Source organism: Gekko japonicus, unplaced genomic scaffold, assembly GCF_001447785.1.
Source record: "Gekko japonicus isolate JY-2015 unplaced genomic scaffold, Gekko_japonicus_V1.1 scaffold721, whole genome shotgun sequence".
Taxonomy (NCBI): Eukaryota; Metazoa; Chordata; class Lepidosauria; order Squamata; family Gekkonidae; genus Gekko; species Gekko japonicus.
Window position 1 is genome coordinate 301,591 of NW_015169195.1, and position 21,658 is coordinate 323,248.

At 44.1% G+C, this 21,658-nt stretch overlaps 1 protein-coding gene across 1 annotated transcript in view; it reads left to right on the forward strand.

Moving 5' to 3' along the window:
• The window catches only part of CDK14 (cyclin-dependent kinase 14), a 277,214-nt gene that overhangs the window by 81,461 nt on the left and 174,095 nt on the right, over positions 1-21,658 (forward strand). Inside the window, exon 6 of the mRNA XM_015416305.1 lies at positions 15,164-15,287. Within this exon, the coding sequence (XP_015271791.1) occupies positions 15,164-15,287 (124 nt within the window). The remainder of the gene's footprint in view (positions 1-15,163; positions 15,288-21,658) is intronic.

Here is a 21,658-nt window from a genome sequence, read left to right on the forward strand (position 1 = left end):
CCCAGATGGAAATAGTTGGTTTGGAGGGTGGAGTCTATGGCTTTGTACCTGTCCGAGGTCCCATGCCTCCTAAAACCTCACCCTCTCCAGGCTCCATCCCTCACATCTCCAGGAATTTCCCACCTGGAGTTGGCAACTCTTTCTCCTTCCCAGCCAATCATCAACCTACTTTTATTTCCCCCTCACTAATCAGCTTTCCACCGCCCACACACCTGCAGCCTCTCCCGTGTTCTGAAGCCCTGACTGCTACGTCACATTGGCTGTCATACAGGGGCCACCTCAGCAGCATATAAGGATACAGAGCCCACCATTTTCTCCAGGGGAACTGATCTCTGCCATCTGGAAAGCAATTGTAATTCTGTGATCTCCAGCCCTCACCTGGAGATTGGACACATTTTACCTCAGAACAGCAAAACTGTTTAGAATGTTAGAGGCAAAAGCCAATCAAGTCACATATGCAAATGACCTCTGTGTTCCGAGGCAAAGGCCAATGAGGCTGCATATGCAAATAACCTCTGTGTTCTTATTGGCTATGGGGGGGAGAGGAACAGCAAAATGTTTAGAATGTTGGAGGCAGGACTCAGGCAAAGCAGCCAGTGGATAGGGAGACCCTCTGAATGACAGATCAGAGAGCGAACTGATTTTGGAGCGTGTGGAATGTTCTAGAGAAGTGCCACCACCATTCGGCTTTTATTTATAAGGGAGATAAATCAAACTGGATATGTAGACAGTAAACGTGATGTGATGAGGAATCTTGACATATAATGGTAGATGTACATACAAACAGAATTTATTCAATAACTGATCAAGAAAATGTATGTGAAGTTTAATGCTGTAATGTGTTCATGGATAAAACCCTTATTAGTGCTAATTTATTCATTTATAAATATTGCGTTGTTTGGGATGAGTAATCCACCCTGTTTTTCCATGAAGAAAACTCAATGGAAAATCAAGACCTCTAAGGAAATTGTTGGACTTCATGTATCATTTCTATATAGAAATGTTCACATGATTACTTTATAATTCCATTCCTAAATGACAACTTTTGGTTGGTAGTGGTTCCAAGAGAAGCACTTCTAAAATGTCAGCTACCTTCACAGAGATTGGTGTAGAGCTAAATTTTCCCATTAATTACAGTGGATATTTGAAACAGGACTGTATGCCATTTAATGAACTTAATAAGTTGTAGCTTTCCATTACTCATTTGAGAACAAGCAGGTGCAAAATGGGATAGGGTAATGTTCTGCTAAATTAAGCCACTGTCACTTACAGACAGCATTGAGAATCAATTTCTAAATAAACCTTTATGGTAATCAAACATCAAATTTACCCTGCTTTATTTTATCTCTCCATCTTATATGTTAACAAATGCATGAATGTGGTCATTAAAGATACATCTTCTATGCAAGTATTAAGAACCATTATTTGCCACATGGAACACCCATATCCCGTATTTACATGAAAGGAAGATCACCCTGAGTATAAGATGTTGCTTCCTTTTTAAAAAGAAAAAAATCTACAACATTTTTATTACTGTATTTAACTGTAACTTGTGTGAATTTAAGACTACCCTCTATTTTTCTTGATGGCACTCCTGGAGGAAAAATAAGCTAGTCTTTCTTTCAGGTAAACAGGTAGTTTTCTAAGCTTTGTGAAATATATATACAGTATTCCTGTCACTGGCCTTTGATCTATCAAGATTGGAGAATTTCTTTTTAAGAAAAAGATGAAGGGTAATAGTACAAACAGTTAATTAGAAAGCTTATTTAGGTTTTTAACAACATCGTAATCCATTGCTCTTTCATGGGTAGGAATAGAAAGAGCCTTTTAACTTCATTGATTAAGGGGAAAGTTCCCTACTGGATGCTCTACTAGTGGATTAGGATAGAGTATTTATCAGGTTCTGGTCATTAAGTGTACCCTGTCATCATTATCAATAACTTCTGTACAGCGATAATAGCAGGAAAGATTTAAAAAGAACATCAAAGGAAATAGAAACCAACAAATGCTTTAGCCACTAGCTTTAGGATTCATTTTCACTTCTGAAGGCTATAGAGATGTAAATTATTCTGTTTTCTGAAAATTACACAGTAGTCATATTATGCATATCACATATGGAAATGGATCTAAAATAATTGAATGGATGGAAGGCCTTTTCTAGCTCCAATATGTAAGCTCTGTCTCTAAGTCTATAAGAAAGTGTTTAAAATCCTGGCTTTGGAGAGAGCCCCAGACAATCATTTCTGAAAAATCCATAGGGCAGCTTTTCCTGAAATGGAATTTATTGTGGTAGAAAACCTCCTGCTGCCTCAGCGTATTTTTCATGTCAAAATGGCCGACTTTTGTTCCAAATGATATAAGAACGGTGGAGTCGATACTTCCTTTGGATAATTTTTTTTCTTGTACTCCTTGCAATGAGAAAAATATTAGAGATTTTGAGTTTAAAAATATAGAATGTATCTCTTTGATGTTAAACTGCTAAGTTTATCATATATCTCAAGAACTGACTTCTGGAGTAGGAGACACTTTTCTTAATCATCTTTGGATACAATAAGGGTCAAACAACAATGCATCATTCATAGTAGGATTGTTTACATTTCATATGTAAGAATTATTTTGTTACCTTTTAAGCTAATGCTTTAACACATCCAGAATTATTACATTCAAAACAATCCTGTTATTTTATTATGGATTTTAATAGGTATTGAATAGCAGGAAAGAAGTATACTGACTATCTGCATATTTTCAGTGGCTTGCGGCAATGATTCTAGGTTTTGTTATAGCTGCCTTTGAGATTTCTCTTATTTAGACACTATGTTTATATTGTCCGAGGGCTACAGTTGTGCTTTGATAACTCACATTTCTGGTTTGTTGTGTAATTTGGCAATTACTCATATTACATCTGAAGTTGAATTTTCGTCATGTACCTACCTAATGCAGCAAGTTCTCTTGTCACCAGTCTTTCATCTGTATTAATAGAGTATCATTAACAATAATGTAAATCGGTATGCCAGAATTCCAAATAAGTGGTGTGGCATCCGTGTTTGTGTTACTGGAAACAAAAAGAACCATGCTTTTTATGCATAGTGTGTTTTTAGTGAACATATTAAAAAGTATGGGCCTCTGCCATAGCGGGAGACCAAGCTATTCAAAACAGTTGCTGAAGTCAGACATCACAACAATTATCTATTTGAGCAAGAAAAATCATAATGTGTTTCTGTGCTTGGATTGTATGCAATACTAGTTTGAATGGCCTTTGGGGAGGACCCTCATTTGGGTGTCCTGGCAAAATGGAGTTTCATTCAAGGTTTCCAAAACCAGGAAGACATCAGTTACACTGTGGAGTGGGGGTAGACGCAAGTGTAGTAGCAAATCAGATTTGTTTCTGTTACCAGCTGGAAGATACAAGTGTCTGTGCTTTCTCTGGCTGTACTTGACATTTTATACCAATTAATTTGAGGAAGATTATAAAATAGTTACCTTACTTCCCCGTTGATCGGTCGTGATTCTTGCCATGCAACTAGCATAGGCAGCCTTCTGCTACTCAGCAGCTCCCGAGAACCAATATTCAAGCATGCACTTGTGTTGAAAAGCTGTAAGGATAGGTAATCTCTGTACTGCTTCCCATTACTCTTATGACAGTGCTTAAAGCAACTATTTCCAGTGGCATGCTTAAAATAATATGCTGCCAAAACCAGTGCACATTCCAGTTCCCATTTTTCCATATTTTCTTGAAGCATACAACAAGTGAATGGGTTTCTTTCTCAAGGGCTTCAGCAGTCTCCCAGGAAGGAGATCTTTATAATCTATCTGCACTAAACTGAAAAGAGTCTGAAAAGAGTAGAAGTTCTTGCAGTGAGTGCAGATGTGTCTTTATTGGAGAAATTGTTGGTTTCAGTGCTTTTGCCCTTACATTTTAATCATTGCCAACACATTGATATCACACTCCATAAACCTCTAAATTGATTTGACCTTCATATGGCACTATCCTCACAGGACTCATTATTAGTGAGAGCTCCTTCAGTTAAAGTGCAGTTGTCAAGGCAAATGGCAAAAACACCTTCTTCTTTTTTGGTGTGGCCATTAAATGCAGTTTTCCCTAACATTTAGTGTAAATGGTTTTCAGGAAGTACTTAAGTCCTTAAAAAATTAAAAACTTGATTTACGACTAAACATTACAAAAATGACATTTGAATCATCAGTATATTTAATTCTCAACACATCTGTGGTTACTTAAATTCAGAAACTGAAGCCATGAACAGACAAGACAGACTTCTACAAACCTGAGAAAAGCCCCAGGTTCGCAGAATATTTTGAAATCTAATATATTGGCGGGGTGTGAAACGTTGTTGTTGCTGACTTCCAATGTTACTGTTGTACTTTCAGAGATCTCCAAAATGTTTAAAAATGACCCCGTAGTTTGCACTAAGCATGGTGGTACTATCTTCAACCTATCAGTGATATTTGTTTTGCTCTTGCTTTAAATTAGATACAGCCAGGCAAGTCCTATAGCTCTCCTTTGTACCTGACCCATCTTTACACACCAAAAATGAATATTGGAGTTCACTGTAAAGGGAAAGAAAAGTATTTTCTGAGGTGTAGGTTTCTTGTTGCATTGTGGATCCATGATCATATTCTTTGATATGCAGTTTAGCTTTAAAAAGCATATCTGGGAAGGGTGTGACTTGGACTGGGGATATAGCACTGGTTATGGTATGGGAAGAACGTGCTCTGAAGTACCATCCTCTCCTTCCTCCACCTCCGACTACTGTTGATTAGGGTGATGCTTTACCATGTCACTCTCCAAATCAGTCCACATCTGTATTATTTTGTCTGACTCCTCAGATATAATTAATGCTGTGCAACTCATGAACTACCACACTCAGTGCCTACCTTCTTGATTTATTAATTAATTAAAATATTTATCTACTCTTTTCCTCTTGGCTCAAGATAGTTTCTAAGTCACTGCCCTTTTTGCCCACTTATACATTGGAAAACCCTGTGTGAACATGTATCAGATAAAACATAGCTGCCTTGTTGCATGTGCATGTACTTCTACTGGTAAGAGAGCCGCACAGCACAGTTACATGCGGAGAACAGTATACATGTTAATGTTGCGTGCCATCACCTGGATATGATTTAGATGCTTTTTACCTACACGAACATTACCAGTTGGATTTTATGGGTGCAGCATTGTCAGGTGTATGTTGGGGGGGGCATGGCTTTTGCAAAAGAAAATTATTGTTTTCAGGTTAAAAAGCCTAACAGTTTATCAATAACAAGGCAAACGCTCTCCTTCTTCCACAGCAGCTTCCCTTAGAGTTTTGTTGATGCCCTTTGACATCTCTAACATGCTCTTTAACAGAGCAATCCTGTGCCGCACCTGTGACATGGTGGCCCGCCGCCACGTAACTACAGTGGTGCTAGTCCTTTCTCTATGAGGATAAGTTACGGGCAGGCAGCAGACAAATTTGGTGGGTTCACGGTGTTTTCTGAGCATAACTGGGGTAATGTCCATAGCAACTGTGCTGCTGCAGTCAGTGGGGGTGTTGTGTAGAGGCAGTAGCACTGTGATGAACAGGGCAGCCAGAGCCAATCAGGGGTCATGTGGCAAAGGGGTGAAGTCCAGCATCCATCTCAGGCAGGGCATGGAGAGGGGTGGGCCACAAGAGTTCAGCTTGTTGTCAGTAGCACACACCCCACCCCCTTAAAGGGATCAACTCCTGTTAGGAGATCCAGACACCTGACAGTGGGGAGACTGTCCTTTGCTCAGCGCTGGCCGTGCTTCCCAGATCCAGCGACATGGTCAAGGGCACTCCCACACCACCTCTGCCAGTGCCAAAGCAGGAGAGGGGGCCACTGGGGTAGGCTTAGATGTGGGGGCATGCAGCACTGCCCTCCAATCCCCCAATTGCCTCCTCAATGGGGCAGAATTGGTCTGGGGCTGGAATGGCCATCATCCCACTCTGGGTGCTGTCATTCCACAGTGCCCAGAGACTGTCATTCGAAATCCATTCTGCATTCATCACTTCCATGTTTGATAATGTATTGCAATGGAACCGATGCAAGTCATTTGGCATTCCTAGCTGCCAGTATGTCCAATGGGCATTCAAGCGTCTCCCATTGTTCCCAACGGGCAATCCTGTCAGTTGCTTTAGTACTTCCCCTCTTGATAGACACCTGGTTGTCCCAGCTGCTGTCACTCAGTTGCCATCCTGGGCCCCCCGCAAGGGCTCTGACTCCCTTGCTACAGCATGTAGGAGCTGACTCCGGTGTCCGCCTCCATACCAGTGCCCTCTCCATCCCCGCCTTCAAAGACATAAAGTCTGCCTGTTGCATTGCCCACCCCCACCCTGCTGCATTGCCCACCCCCCAGTCATTAACTCTGGGGATTCCCATGATCCCCCACCCGCTCAGTGATATCTTCACAGATTTCTTTCCCCTGATGACAGATGCCCCCCCCCCCAGCAAACACAGTTATGCACTTCAGTCACTTTATTCATTTCCCACCTTTCTCCTCCATTTTATGCTCACAACAGCCCTGGGAGGTTAGTTAGGCTGAGAGTGTGCAACTGGCCCAAGGCCACTCACCTAGCTTCCATGGTACAAGTAGGGATCAGAATCTGGGTCTCCCAGATCTAGTCTCACACTCTAACCACTGCACCAAGCTGGCTCATTCACCCAGACCACCCTCTGCCCCCCCTTCACACAGCAGCTTGTGAGGTGAAGGAGGAACGTGTTGTTAGGTCAGCTCTGGAACTGCTGCTGGGCCCCTGCTATGTTTGGCAGATGACTATGACCAGTGGCACCTGCAGAACCAGCCACAGCCCTCCCTCTTAGACATAAGAATATAAGAGAAGCCATGTTGGATCCGGCCAATGGCCCATCCAGTCCAACACTCTGTGTCACACGGTGGCCGAATCCCAGGTGCCATCAGGAGGTCCACTAGTGGGGCCAGAACTCCAGAAGCCCTCCCACTGTTGCCCCCCCAAGCACCAAGAATGTATCACTGCCCAAGAGCATCACTGCCCTTCAACGGGCAGCACTCGGGGGGAGTCACAGATGGGGTAGGGAGGGAGTGGGGCAGGAAGAGGTGTGGAGCTCCTGTCATGTAGTCAAAACCAAACACACAGAGACACAGTTGTGGCACAACACAGACTTTATTGGACTGCAAACCATGGCCAGGTGTGAAGACTCCACTCACTACCTCCCTGGGGCCATGGGGAAGAAGACTGAGGATTCCCGGCATGGCATGCGTCTTAGTGGGGTGTAATTGCAAGTGGAACTTGGAAGGCCTGGCTGGGTGCTACACTCCACTCCAAGAAGAGGGCTGGGACAGCAGACTGAGTAGAGTTGGCCGGGGAGGCAGGATTACCCACACCCACAAGTCTCCCTGTTGAATCTTCACCTGCAGGAAAGCAAGACAGAGATATGTGCAGCCATGGCAACTGGTCACAAGTGCCATGCTGGGCTCAGCCACGGATGTGTTGTCCTGATAGGGCCTGGGAATGCAGCCCCAATGGGGGGGGGGCTTCACCAGAACCCTCCCCCCCGAGGCACATGATGGTATCATCTGAATTACACTCACCTGTCCTCTGTTGAAGTGCTCAGGGATTTCTGGCGATCCATCCACAGCAGCACCTGCAGCTGCAGCTCAAGACTCTGATTCTGCAAGAAAATGTCTTGCAGGAGAAAAGGGTCTCCTGGCAAGTGGAGGAGCTGCCAGACCCACCACCATCACCACACCCCGTTTTCTGCCAAGCATTGGAAACAGGTAAATGACAGAGCATTCCCCCCTCACACACACATTTCTCCCGGGAAACTTTCCTGGAATCTTTTCCCAAGGCATGTCAGGGGGCATGGTGCTGCAAGGCTGTGGCTTGTGCCAGCCCTGCATGAACTCAATGTTGCGCTTGAATGCAGGAGGTGCTCTCGCGGCACCCAGCCTCAGGTGAGGGGAGTGGGGGAGCAGGTTTGGGATCCTTGCCTACAAAGGTGGGGGTACCTGTTAGGGTTCCGAAATGGGAGAGGTCAGCCGCAGAGTATGGACTTTGCTCTCCTCCTTGGGTGTCAGCGCTAAGCGCTTGCCTTGTAGTGCTAAGTGCCCTCTCTGTGGTTTTCTCACCATCAAAGTGCCTCGCTGCTTGCTTGAAGTCTGCACAGCAGAGAACTCTGAGACAGAGTCCTGTGCTGTACACCCTAACTGCTGAGCTCTAAGATGTCCTGGCTGAAGTTTTTGTAGGGTGGGGGCCCACGATTGGATTGCTGGGGTGGGGACTTGGCCAACCTGAGGAGGTGGATGATTGGCTGAGCCTGTAGTAGGCATCCTGAGCTCCTCTGAGTCTAATTGATATGGCTGCAGTGGTGGTGGGGGAACAACTTGATTTTTCAGTTGAGCTGGTGTGTATGTGCCGTACCAAGTTTTCTGTTGGCGTAACTTTCTGCCTCTGGCATGGGGTGTTCAGGGAGCCAACTAACTCTGGCCACGCCCCCCCAAATTGCCCAGAACAGTGCCAGCACAGGGACCTGCACCTCAGTTGCATCAACAAGTGGCTGCTGTGGGCCTCCACTGGAGCCCAAGAGTAACAGAGCAGTGTTGGTAGCCTGTGCCTTCGTAATTGGCCCTTACACTGGCATACCTTGGACATATGCCAATGCAAAGGACAGTTGGCTCCCTGAGCACTTTTGTCGCCCCTTAGGATTATGCTGTAAGTCTGTTGAATGCTAATGCGAAAAACATTTCTGCCTTTTTGCCAGAATATCTAGGAGCAGAAATACATAGAAGCAGAGATATTTGCACAATGCCCAATAGATTCCCACATCTGCAAGATTTTCCCAAGGTTCTTGTCTTTGTGATGCAAACACTATTTGCCTTGCCAGGAAGCACCACTAGGGAATGCTTTAAAGTGTCTGATGAGAATGTAGCATTCTTTGTGTGTGAAGAAACTTGGTCTGATTCTGCTCCGGGGCTTCTATCTTGATATGCTGTATTTTTCAGTAGTGATGCAGAATACTTCTGTATTTGTATTGTATACTATGCCTGTAGCAGGCAGACTGCTGTCTCTGAGGGGAAGAATAGCAGTGTGCTGACAAACATGCATACCCAAGAACTGTGAATGCCCCTCCAGAAGGAGGGTGGAGGGGCAGGGGAAGAAGGTGAGAGAGATTTGAGAGCAAGACGGAGTTGAGGGCAAGACACCACCTATAGGTACTAGTTTGAATCCAACAGTGATAAAAGGGTCCAGATGACTGGTCATCAGATAAATCCAAAACATGGAAAAGCGTGACCATAGGTCATGTATCAGATGGGGACACCAGCAGCACATAAGACAAGGGTAGCTGAAGCAGGCAAAAGTTCACTTTGGAGAAAGATTTTGTCTCCAGTTATGGGGCTAAAAGGGTAGTGTCTTGGGAACCAAGAAGGCTGGGACTGGATATGGTGCTTCATGAACCCAGATAAAGGAAAACTGAGGATGGTTCCAGCTTGGAGGGGGGCGGAGTTCCAAAAATTCAGACCTTGGCATAGATAGGAAATGGAGTGTAGGTGCCTGATTCCAAAAAAAGGCCCACTGATGACATTTGAAAGTCTTTGGTTAATGATCTGAAGGCTGGAGAACATAATTCTGTGTCATATTACACTCAGTAGATAAGAATGATGTTTCATACTTCCCTTGTAGAACTTAATGAGCTAAAATCCTTGGGGGGGGGGGTGGACACCGTATTTTCCTATGAATGAGCCAGCACACAGGTCTTCACTAACTTCGCTGTGCAGAAGAGAACATGTATCTGGCTGATGATCACTGATGATCACTGTAAGTCAAATGACAGATGATGCTGTAATGTACTGGCACTACTCCAAGTGTACAGGCTCTTGGGCTGTGGGAAGGGTTGTAGTTGTAAGGATCCACTTCTCTCTTTTACATTACATTTGCTGCTAGCTGAGCCACCAACATATTTAATAAAACTCTTAGATTTAACTCCAGGTACAAATCAGCCCTAAACTGATAAAGAACCTGATGTGGGGGAGCTTGTTGAAAGAAACATTTTGGTTGAGGACTGGGAATAAGCCTGTTAGGGATGTTAGAATCCTTTTGATTTATTTGCCACTTTCAAACCTTCAAACTGTGCAATTGTGTCTTCCTGTAAGCCTACTTCCTTCCAATTTCCTTTCAAGTGTTCTCAGAACAGCTGGTGATCAAAAGGCAATCTGTTTCTTTCTTTGTGGACCTCATATGTTTCTTCTCCCCCATCCCCTGAGAAAGTTTTGATTTCTTCCCCAGTTAGGGTTAAGTGAAATCTGTTAGTAACCAAAGCTCTGCAGTTATCACTAAAGTGGGGAGCTGATCACCTGTAGTGACTCAATGAAGATTATTTATTATGGCCACACTACTCAACAAAAATATGATGGTAGAAAAGATATGGTAAAGTCGGTTTCAATCAATATTAGATGCTTGCTCCCTAGATGGGTTCAGCTGCATGTAGTAAAATGTAAAGTGATCAAAATAGTACAGTACAGTGTTGTTAGAATTTATACCATGACACTTCTATGTTCTGTAGTGTACTTAATGTAACATTACATTTTATTTGTGCTAGAGAGAGATTTAGCAATAAGTGTTCAGGAGAATGGAATGTTCCATTTCTTAGTCTTTTAAAAATGTAGCATTTTTGGCCTGCTACATCTCTTGAGACCTGTGTTTTCAGGATTTTAGAAGAAATGTTTTTGTCCCACGCCAAGGTCTCTATGAGCCCCGGAGGGCGAAGACCCCTTGGAGAGCAGTTCCGAAGGGGTAGAGATGGACGTCACGCAGGAGAAAGGCTCAGGAAGCCCGGAGAACAGGGGGGCGGGTGCGTGTAAAGGAGGGCCGGGGGAGATGGGGCTTACCCGAACAGACAGGAGCCAATGCGATCGTTCGGGCGCACGCGGAGCCCCGGGATTTCCCGGAAACAGCCCCGCCCTCGGGGACGCTCAGGTAGACCAGTCAGGGGGGTGGGACAGAAAGACTTCCATCCAATAGGGGGGGAAGTGACAGGGAAACCACCCTCTCAGGAGCCAGGGAAGGAAAGGGGAGGGCTTGCCCAGGGTGGAGGGATATAAAAAGGGAGAAGCCAATAGAGCCGAGGAGGATGTCGGAGGTGACGGGCTTAGGTACAGAGAGAGAACGAGGATCTGAGACAGCTGTCAACCCCGAGGAGTGGTGGAAAGGGAGTGACGCAACTCCCTCCCCACTTCAAGTCTGAGGCTCTGGCTTCTCCTGAGGGACCACCGCCGCAACAGGGGACGACTCCTGCAGGGCAAGCTCCTCCCGCAACAGGGGACGACTCCTAGCGTGACAGTTTTCTTAAAATTCTAGGTTTCATACAGTTCTAATGCTTCAAGTCTTTTAAATGTTGAACTTTGCTGTGCATCAGCAATATATCTACAGCGTCTTGCCCCTGCAGACACAACTTCTTGCTCTTTCCAGGGCATGCCGGAACTTAGGTCTTAGATCTATACAGTCATCACAGTGAGACTTCTGTTCCATGTGACACATTTTCATTTATACACATTCTTACATGCATTTGCCCTTTTGAGTTGTTAGCTTACCACTTCAGGAATCCACATCAAGAATTCACTGATGATTAGCCTGGGACAATTAGAACGTTTGCATAGTGTTCCTGATAACAAGGCTTTTTGTATCTGAGTCTGTGGTTCCCTTTCAAAACAATAACTTCTATACCTTCTTTAGATAGCTGTGATTCCTGGGACATGAAACCTACAGAGCCCTGAAAGAAACTGGGGAGGGAGACACATTACAGTGGAACAATGCTCCCTCTAAGCTTTGGAGTCTTGTAAGCAAAAAGTCTAATTTGTGAGCTACTGAAATTAAAGTTGTGAGCAAGCGATTTGGTTACTGAATAAATTAGTTTGCTCTGGGGCCATCCTTCCTGAGCTAAGACAAAAATTTGTGAGTTGGAGGCTAAAAAACTGTGAGCTAGCTCACATTAACTCAGCTTAGAGGGAACACTGCAGTGGAGATATAATCCTTAGCATCACACAACACGTATCATCCTTTGCAACAATCAGTAGTCTTGGCAAGTACTAGGGGACCTGGGGATCCCCCAGAATTCCACCTCATCTCCAGAGTACAGAGATCAGTTCCCGTGAAGAAAACAACTGCTTTGGAGGGTGGAATCTATGACATTGTACCCCACAGAGGTCCTGTCCTCCCCAGGCTCCAACCCTGAATCTCCAGGAGTTTCCCAACCTAGATTTGGCAATTCCCACTCATCCCCACCAGTGGCCAGGGGGCACCTAGCAACCATGGCAAGTACTTTTGCCAGACATCCTATCACTAGCCAGGAATGCAGTAAGTTTTACTGTGTAGACCAAGTCTTATTGGTGCATTTCTTTCAGAGAAGTTGCTGTGGCTAGGTAAAAGGAAGCTTTCTTACACAGAATTGACAGGTTCTCTGTTCCCTATTCCTTGTCTGGAAGGTTTAGTTACTGGTTAAAAAACGTTCTGTCATTTGTGATTTAAATCTAAAGATTTACAATATCCAGTTTGGGGTCCTATTCCAGTTCATTTGTAAGTGTAAAAAAAGACATCTGAATGGATTTCTTATCTATGCCTACAATTTCCTTATTTCCTTTCATATTGTTAAACTCAAAACTCAGAATAACGTTTTTTATTGCTGTTTGTTTTTTGGTAAAGTCCAAGTACCTCATGCCATATTATATGTGCACGTGGAGGCAAAAGGAAATGTAATTACATTCTTACGTCTTCAGTCATATGACATTTTTGTACTTTTCATGTAATTCTGTTCCTTCCCATGATCACCTTTCACGGTTTCATACAAATGCTGGGTTAATAGCTAAATAGCAAATATTTATTGTGTTGAATCTAGGAAATGAATGGGAAGGTATAATTTTATATAGTTTCTTCTAATATTTTTGCTGTACTTTAACTTACAACTGTACTACTGCCATTTAATAATAATCTTAAAACTGTATGTTTATAAAATATCTCATGCTAGATACCTTAATACCTGACAAGCAAAGCAGTCTTCTAAAATCAACAGTGAGCAACAATAGCATTTTTCTGATCCGCAAGATTAATATCGCACATACTTTTTTGACAAGGTTGTTTCATAATCACCTTGAAATTATAATAAAACAAGTAGGGGAACCACAGGAGCTTGCAGCGGTTATTTCATTTTCCTTTCCCCCACTATTTCCTCTTTCCTTTTCCTGAAAGACCCTATAGTCTTTCTCCTTTTCCTGCTTCCTTCTGACCTTCCTGCCCATCATCCAGCCTACTTTTACCTGACCCTCCTTCAGCTTTTCCTTCTTCCCTCACCCTGGCAGACTTTCCATGAGATAATTCAACATTGTTCTGGCTGCCAAGGTATGCCGGCCACAGTTGTGTGGTGGTAGCTGCTCGGCTTCCAACTTACTTCCACCAGGGCAAGGGTTTTTTCAATCATAGCCCCATCTTGGAGGAATGCTTTATCAGAGGAGACACACTGCAGAACCTTTCAAGATTTCACAGGGCATGTAAGATGGAATTGTTCAAGCAGGCCTTTAGTTAATCCTTTTATTTTCAGCTGTAATTGGTTTGCCAGACATTTTCCTTTTTTAATCTTTTCTAGGTACCAGGAGAATGTCAAGATTTAACTGTTTTAATGATGCACCTTATGGTTCTGTTGTATTTTTTAAATACAACCATCTCAAGAGGGGCTAGATATAAATATAAAAATAAATTAACAATAAAAAGTTGTGCAATAGGGAACCCACAAGGACTTGTGGGGAACCCCTCACTTTCCCCTGTATACCCCTACCATTATTTCTTTTTTTCCTCCTCCTGGTAGCCTTCATATCCTCACTTTCCCTGCTTCCTTTTCTTTCCACCATCCACCAAACTACCTTTTATTATTTATTTGCTTCTGTCTTTCTTCATAATAGGGACTCAAAGAGGCTTATATCATTCTCCTCTCCTCCATCTTATGTTCACAAGAACCCTGTGAGGTTGATTAGGCTGTGTGTGTGTGATTAATCCAAGGTCACCTAGTGATCTTCCATGCACAGTTGGGGGTTCAGACTCTCAGATCCCAATCTAAAACTCTAACTGCTACTCAACAGTGGGCTTTGTGAGGTTGTGGCTGTTCAATAGCAGCAAGTAACCAGTCTTTGGTGAGTAATGCAAGTGGGATGGTAGCAATTTGTGTAGTAGCTGCTGCCAGGCTTGGTCCTAAAAGAGCTCTCATACAAAGGCCAAACCTGGAAAGGGATTGGCCTCTTCTGTCTGTCTTTTATTGAGAGAAACCAAGGCTTTGAAGCCTGGCAAAAATTTAGTAATGGCCACTGAGGGCATGTGCTTCCTAAAACAACAGACACTGTCTCTTTTGGGGGGCAGTGTTAACCATTTTTTTTAATTTCAGATTTTTCTGCAAATCTGGTTTTTCCCACAGGTTTGTATAAACATCTGTCCTGTCCGTTCATGGCCCTAGTCTCCAGATTTAAGTATCTATAGAGAGGGCCATGTTAAGAATTGGACACATTGATATAAATTGTAAAGTTAATTTCCAGATGCTAGAGATTTAAGAAGGTATCAAATAATCAACTGGTCTTAGAAAGCTTTGTAAATGGATTAAAATATCACTTGTAGTCACATTGTGAGGACATACTTTAATTTTCTTATGTAAAATATTTGGAATTAAAATGCTTTGGATTTTTTTTTACTGTGCATATATCCCTTCATATTTTCATCATCTGTTCCTGTGGTCCTGTCCTCTCCACATGCTGTTGTTTCCTATCATTATTGAAGATACACATCTGTCTTCAGGCTACCACCTAATCTCTAAGGCCATATGGTAAACAAACTGTAATTGTGGCTGAAACAAATCCACTCTTCTATTTGTAGTTATCTTTGTGGATTATTAAAACAGGTAAATGCTGTGAGAATTGTGATTTAGACCTTGTACTCCTGTGACAAGTGTTTTCTTATTCCTTCTTACTCAAGGTTATTTAAGAATACATTTTGATATGAAAAATGTAACTGCAGAGAAGTTTCAAGCAGCTGGTCTCCCCAAGTGCAGGCATCCTGATGACTGTATAGGAAACCAGTTAAATCCATCCAAGTATTAATCAAGATAAATGTGTTTTTTTCCCCTCCTTCTTTTTCAGTTGTTTTTATTTCAATTGCTGCGAGGACTGTCCTACATCCACCAGCGTTACATTTTGCACAGGGACCTGAAGCCCCAAAACCTTCTGATCAGTGACACTGGGGAGTTGAAGCTGGCAGATTTTGGTAGGAAAGCCATTAATTACAAAATTATTTTATAATTATGTGGGAATGTGGAGGGAGATGGTCTTGGCAGTTTTCCTCCTAATCACAAGTTGACTATAATAGCCATAATGGTTGATAAAAGGAAACAGAAACAAAATATAAATTTAAATATGGAAATAATTTTTAATGTTTAGCCGGTCTCAAGCACACTATGATTTAAAAACAACAACAGATTCAGGTTTGTGGATCTTTCTAGTTATCATCACCAGATTTTAGTTGGAAGAATTAATGTGCTGTAGCATATAAGTAGCAGTGTATCCCTGAAGGTTGTGGACTTATGATTGTTATTTGACAGTGAACTTTTTAAAGGGTATAAGGGATGTTACTCTTCATTAGGAAATTCATCTTCTCTAGCATCAGTCTCTTTGTGGTGCTAACAATATTGGGCTTTTTTAGTTTTGATGTTGTCTATTGAATATAATGTCAAAAAATCTATAATTTTTATTAACAATAAAAAGAGATTTACAGTTTACTTTCTTCCCTTGTGTTTCATGAATTTTTGAAATTGAAAACTACATGAGTTGTATTTTCATTCTGAAAACTTTTATGAAACACAGCAAAATATAATGGTGTAAAAGTCAGGACAACTTTCACTGGTATCATGAGATCCCCCCCCCACCCGAGTTGATAGTATGGAATTGTATGAAAAAGTCACCCTTTCATCAAAGGAATAGATCTGTTGGCCACTCCTGAACAGTACTACCCTTCGACAACTTCTTTTCCAGAAAGTTTTTGGAACAGGGATTGTTGCAAAATATTTTATTAAATTGCAACACATAAGAGAAATGTGAATGTAGGTGGTGGATTGCATTTATGAGCACTGAAGGCAATAAAAAAAATCTGCTCATCTCCTAGACATGGTTTGCTTTTCCAGTGTAATAAAATATAAAATTTAAAGATCTGTAAGTCCCGGAAGAGGAGACCTTCAGATTTGATTTTGTAAGCTTCAAAAATACTGCAGTCCTCCCATTTTTAATTCGGTACAAGGCAAACTTCATGTCCTCTGGGTTAACAATCAAATATAGCAGGCTAAACCTTTAGAAGATCTTTGTTTTTGTATAAACACACAATGGAGGAGAAATTCTCATACTTTGTGGTACAGTTCGTTGTATATAGAATGATTCTTAACTATGTGTAGAAAAACTCCCCCATTACTACTTCAGAATAAAAGCAATAGGTAGGGATTGCTTTTATTATTATGAATTGTACCGCAGCACTTTGAAGGAGAATTTTCTGAAGAAAGATACACCTATAAAGGGCAATGTGAACCAGATTAGATTTTTAATAAAGTTAAAAATGTATAAAGCATAAGAAATTGCTTTTACGGCCATGCCGGGATTATAAAAAGAAGTCTGAAGTAATTGTAGTTCCACAATGTGAATTGAGACAAGGGGTCTTTTATTATTCTGAAGCTAGCTGAAATTCTAAAGGAGATGAAAATATGTTAGGAGTTTTCCATCTGACTCAGTTAATTGCAAAGTAAATAAACTTGACCTGGGAGTGAATTCTGTGGTGGTGTTTTGTTCTAGCAGATGCAATGTGTTAGCTGTAATCAACAAGAACACATTATTATACACCTCTTTTAAGTTTCCAGTCGTACAAGTTGAAACTTGAGCTACAAAACTAACTTCCTTGACCTTTTATTTGCAATTTCTTTGATTGACTGTAGATTTAAATTTTCCAGAGTTTGGGGCTAAAATTGTTGTTGTGGGTCATGCTGGAGAGGTTAAGGAACAAAAAATATTTCAGAGCTCTTTTGGCAATGCCACATGATGGAATTTCACAGCAGAAGAATTTCAAGAATATTTTCCCCCTGATGCTAGAATGCATAACTGTCTATCAGAGGAAATTAGAAAGTAGGACAATACAATTTAATTTTACAACTATCTGTGGGCTGGTGATTTTAAAGGTAGATTACAAATATCTTCTTAGCAGCTGCCTGCTCCAGTCATTTTTCAGAGTATATCATCTATATATCTAATTCCCAACTTGCCCCCTCCGTGCGGATACTTAAATCAGCACGGAGGGGGCAGCTGGGGGGCTGGGGGAGGTTTGTGTACACGTGGGCCAGTCCCCACGTGTGCACAAAAATAAAAAAAGTTAAAAAAAATTCAGGGGGATGGTAAAATCCCCCCGAAAGTGCAAGAGCAACTCCAGCGCGTGCGCAGGAGACGCTCTGCGAACGCTGACGCCGGGTGGGTGGGGAGGGGGGGCGGCCGGCCGCTTAGGTAGGTAGGGCCTGCCGCTGCTGCCGCCTCCTCCCCGGAGCCGACAGGCCGGCCGGGTAGGGCGGGCTTTGGTATCATCCATGCGCTGCAACGTAATGTCAGCTGTCTATCTCTTGTGTTTTTGATCTTCTGGCATGTCCTTCTAATAACTTCTCTACCCTCCTTCTTTATTTGTACTCATTGTGCCTGCCAACGGAAGATAATGCTCCGTGCATCTGATGATGCGGGCTCTGACTCACAAAAGCTTCTGCCCCAGTAGATGCTAGTCTTGAAGGCCCTGCGGGACTGTGTGCTGTAACACAAAGCGGCCTCTTCTGCCAGACAGATGCCTGCGTCTCGATGTATGCCGGGGTCAAGAACGGGGGGCAGACACCGGCCTTGCCGCTGCCGCCGCCGCCTCAGGGAGATCGAGGGGTGGGGGGGTGGAGGAGATGGGGCTTTTCTCCCCCCCCCGCGAGTATCGCGGGTCCCCCTCTTGTATATTCTAATAGCAAAGTGTGATGCCATCTGCAGATATCTAAATTTGCAGATTGGGGCTACATAGAAAACAAATACTTCTGCAAACTTGGGGGAACCCCGAAGGTTACAGAAAAATCTGAAACTAAAATAATACACTGGGGGTTTCAAATACTCCCCCAAACAATACCTTTGTCTGCACATGTGCAGATAACACACATAATTCTTCCATGCATCGGTGGAAGTGGCAGCAATAGTGGTGGGTGTACATGGGAGCTACAGCTGCCCTAGCAACAGTTGCAGCAATAGGGGCACTACAGTGAGACTGGCAGTGGAGGGTGGAGGTGTGCTGACCCCAATGAGGTTTGTGAAGATGGTGGGGGGTGGACAGGCGGCGGCAGCAGTAATGAAGAGAAGCTGTGGTGGGCCTGGTGGTGAACCCAGGAGCTGTGCTGGGCCTACTGGAGCTGTTGGCAATGGGGGGGGGGCTTGACCCACGGTGGCCTTGGGGATGACATCAGGAATGGGGGAGAAGAAGAAGCTACGGCAGGCTCAGTGGTGAGACTAGGAGACACACCGGACCCATTGCTAATTTCACTCATTGTGGGGTGTTGTGGAGAGCTGTGGTGCCCTTGGGGATAGCAGCAGGGATGAGGAGCAGAAGAAATTGTGGCAAGTTCAGAGGCAGAGACTGGGAGCCGCACTGGACCCATAGGCAATGGTGGGGGAGTGGCCAAGAGCCACATCGGCCCTGTAGCAATGAGGGTGGTAAGTTAAGAGGAGAGAGATTGATCCTGCCTCTGAGTATTGCAGGTTGCCACTTGTTTTACTAAATAGTAAGTTGAGTTATTATGCAACATACTCAACTTCTTGTATGATAGGAAAATGTTGCAAATTGCATTCAAGTATAACTAGAAGTTTCAAGTCATTGGTCAGTATTTTTATTAAGTTGTTATTTAGTATGGGCCAGCTACACACTCTCAGCATAACCTATTTCATGCGGTTGTTGTGAAGATAAAATGGAGGTGAGGAGAGCAATGTTTACTGGTATAGGCCTGTGGTGGGAAGAAGGTGATGTATAAATGAAATAACTAAAATAAACATATTTAAAGTCATTTACAGCCTAAGATCCTTATACAGCACTGTAGCCACGGTGGGGCATTTGGGGGTGGAACCCCACCACGAATGAACATAAACAGCTGCGCCTGAAAAGCTAAACTAACAGCTGATTGGTGGGGAGTGAAACTGACCAGAAACAGCAGGACAACTTGTTTTCTTCCCCAGCCTCCCTGCTACCATGGGGGGGGGGCTTCTCTCTCTCTCTCTCTCTTTCCTTCCCCAGCCCCCCCCCCAAAGTTTTCAGGCTACAAGACTGCCCTTTTATCTCTCAAACTTCATCCAGTGTACTCTCATGAACCAGCTATGTTTTTCAGACAGCCTTCTCCTTGGATCTCTGTCTGGTGACAGTCAAGTTGCAGTCTTTTTCTGTTTTCTGTTTTTCTGCACAGGCAATGATTGTGCCCTCTGTATTTAGAATAAAGTGGACTATCAAAATATACAACACACCATCGTAATTACAGCTAAAATAGTTACCCTAAAGATGGCAGTCATCTTACATGTAGGAAATCACATAGCTGGTGTCTCTAGCAAAAGCAGAAAGGGCCCGGGTAGGCGAGGCCCGCCATTTGCGGGGGCGGGGGGGAAGCAGCTGGCCAGTCGTCGGGTTGGGGGGTGGGGCCAGGTGAGTGGCGGGAAGGGAGGCGCCTCCCCTCCCTCCCCGGGCCAATCACCAGGCAGCGGGTTGGCCGGAAGGAGAGGCCTGAGTATATGTGACCCAGACCACTCGCCTTCTTCACCCTGTCCCATCAGCAGCTGGGGCTGCTTGCTGGTTAGGCGATGGGGAGCTGCCCAGGCGAGGGAGCGGAGGACAGCAACCAGGTACATGGGTCCGGATCCATTTGGCGGAAATCGGCCTGTGTGCCATTTTCCGGAAGTGGGGACCCCTGTAAGGGTCTTGGCATGAGGGCTGAAGGGAGCAGGCAAGCGCAAGGACTAACAGCGATAGCCCTCACCGCCAGGTGGCAGGGGAGTTCACACAGGGGCAGGCGTCCAGGTGAACCCCGGCAACCTGCCATCCCGCAGTCTCTACCCATGCCGGCTGGCTGGGTAACGGATACCTCGGCTGGCAGAAGGGTCAGCCGACAGGTCGGATCCGGTGGACCCATGCTGTGCCAATGCCTATAACAGCTGTAATCAATAAAGTTGTGGCCAATTTTATCCACCTAATTTCCAAAGAACCTGTGTGTGAGTGGTCATTTGAACGGGGCAGTATAAGGCAGGCCAAGCCACTCCATCCCGAATACGACCTGGAACCGCAAGCATAGCACAGGTTCACTTAAACAAGCCCTCGTATGGGCACACAGGTGTGGGGGAATATCCCAAACCCCCGTGGGGTTCTTTTCAATGGATGGGTGGAGACAGGGTAGAGAACTCAGGCCTCCACAGGAAAAGGACCAGAGAGAACAATTGCTTAAAACTCAAACTGTTTATTAACTCTTTAAAACCATACACAAGTAACACTTAATACTCAATCGCATATAAAGGTCTCCATACCTGATACAGTGTACACTTTTAGAAAGCACAAGGAATGTTCCTGGACTGCAGGACCAAGATCAAGACCCTTACACACAGGTGGGGTGTTTGCTGAACAGTCCAGAACAAAGCCCAAGCCAAATTTTTATACTATTTCTAGTCTATAGGAACTAATGGTGGCGTCAATCCAGAATGTACTAGGCCCAGGTATGGTGATAACATGAACTTTTGCTAGAGTGAACTTTTGCCTAGATGTATTTTATTAACTGTGATGTCTGGAAGACCGAGACAGCTACAGCATCTCCATAGCGGTATATGTTTAGGCTTTGGAGCCTGGCACCTGGAGAACAGGGAATGTCAGATACAAATTCAGGCAAGAGTGCATTTTCAGGGCAAGGCCTTAGGTTTTACACCTAGGCTTCCAGCAAAAAAGCAAAGGCTTATGGGACTTCAGAACCAAGAAACCAAAGTCAGATATAGCAAAACCCTCATAGCATAGAAGAACAGAAAGACCCAGGCTCATGTAACCCCAAATTCTGCAACACAAGCAGCATAGTTTCCACCAATAACTGAAACCTGCTTGATGCGGTCTGGCTCAAAATAACTCTGGGATTCAGGGCAAGGCAGACAGGTAGAACAACCAACCAGGGGGACATGTCCTAGAGGGTTTCCGCTGAAGGCTGATTCTTTAGGTTACCGGTGTGCTTCACAGTAATGTTTAGAATGTCCTTATCAAGGGTGACAGAAGCATAGTGTCTTGGCAGTCCTGTGTAGAATTCAAGGAAAGACATGCCTAGATTCCATAAGAATGTTAGAGTTTGGAGACAGCAGGAAGAGAAGTTACTTAAGTTCAGAGGTCATTTCGGGGAGGATCGCGGGGGAACGCAGTTCCCCCGGGTGAGGTACCGGGGGCGGGGCACATGATGAAGCCCCACCCCCTGCTTCCGGCCGCCCCGCTTCCGGCCCTCATTCAGCCAGGAGGAGGCAGGAGAAGAGGGAGGGTAAGTTGCTTCCTCCCTGCCTCTCCCCACCCCTGCCTGCCTGGGGCCAGGGAGG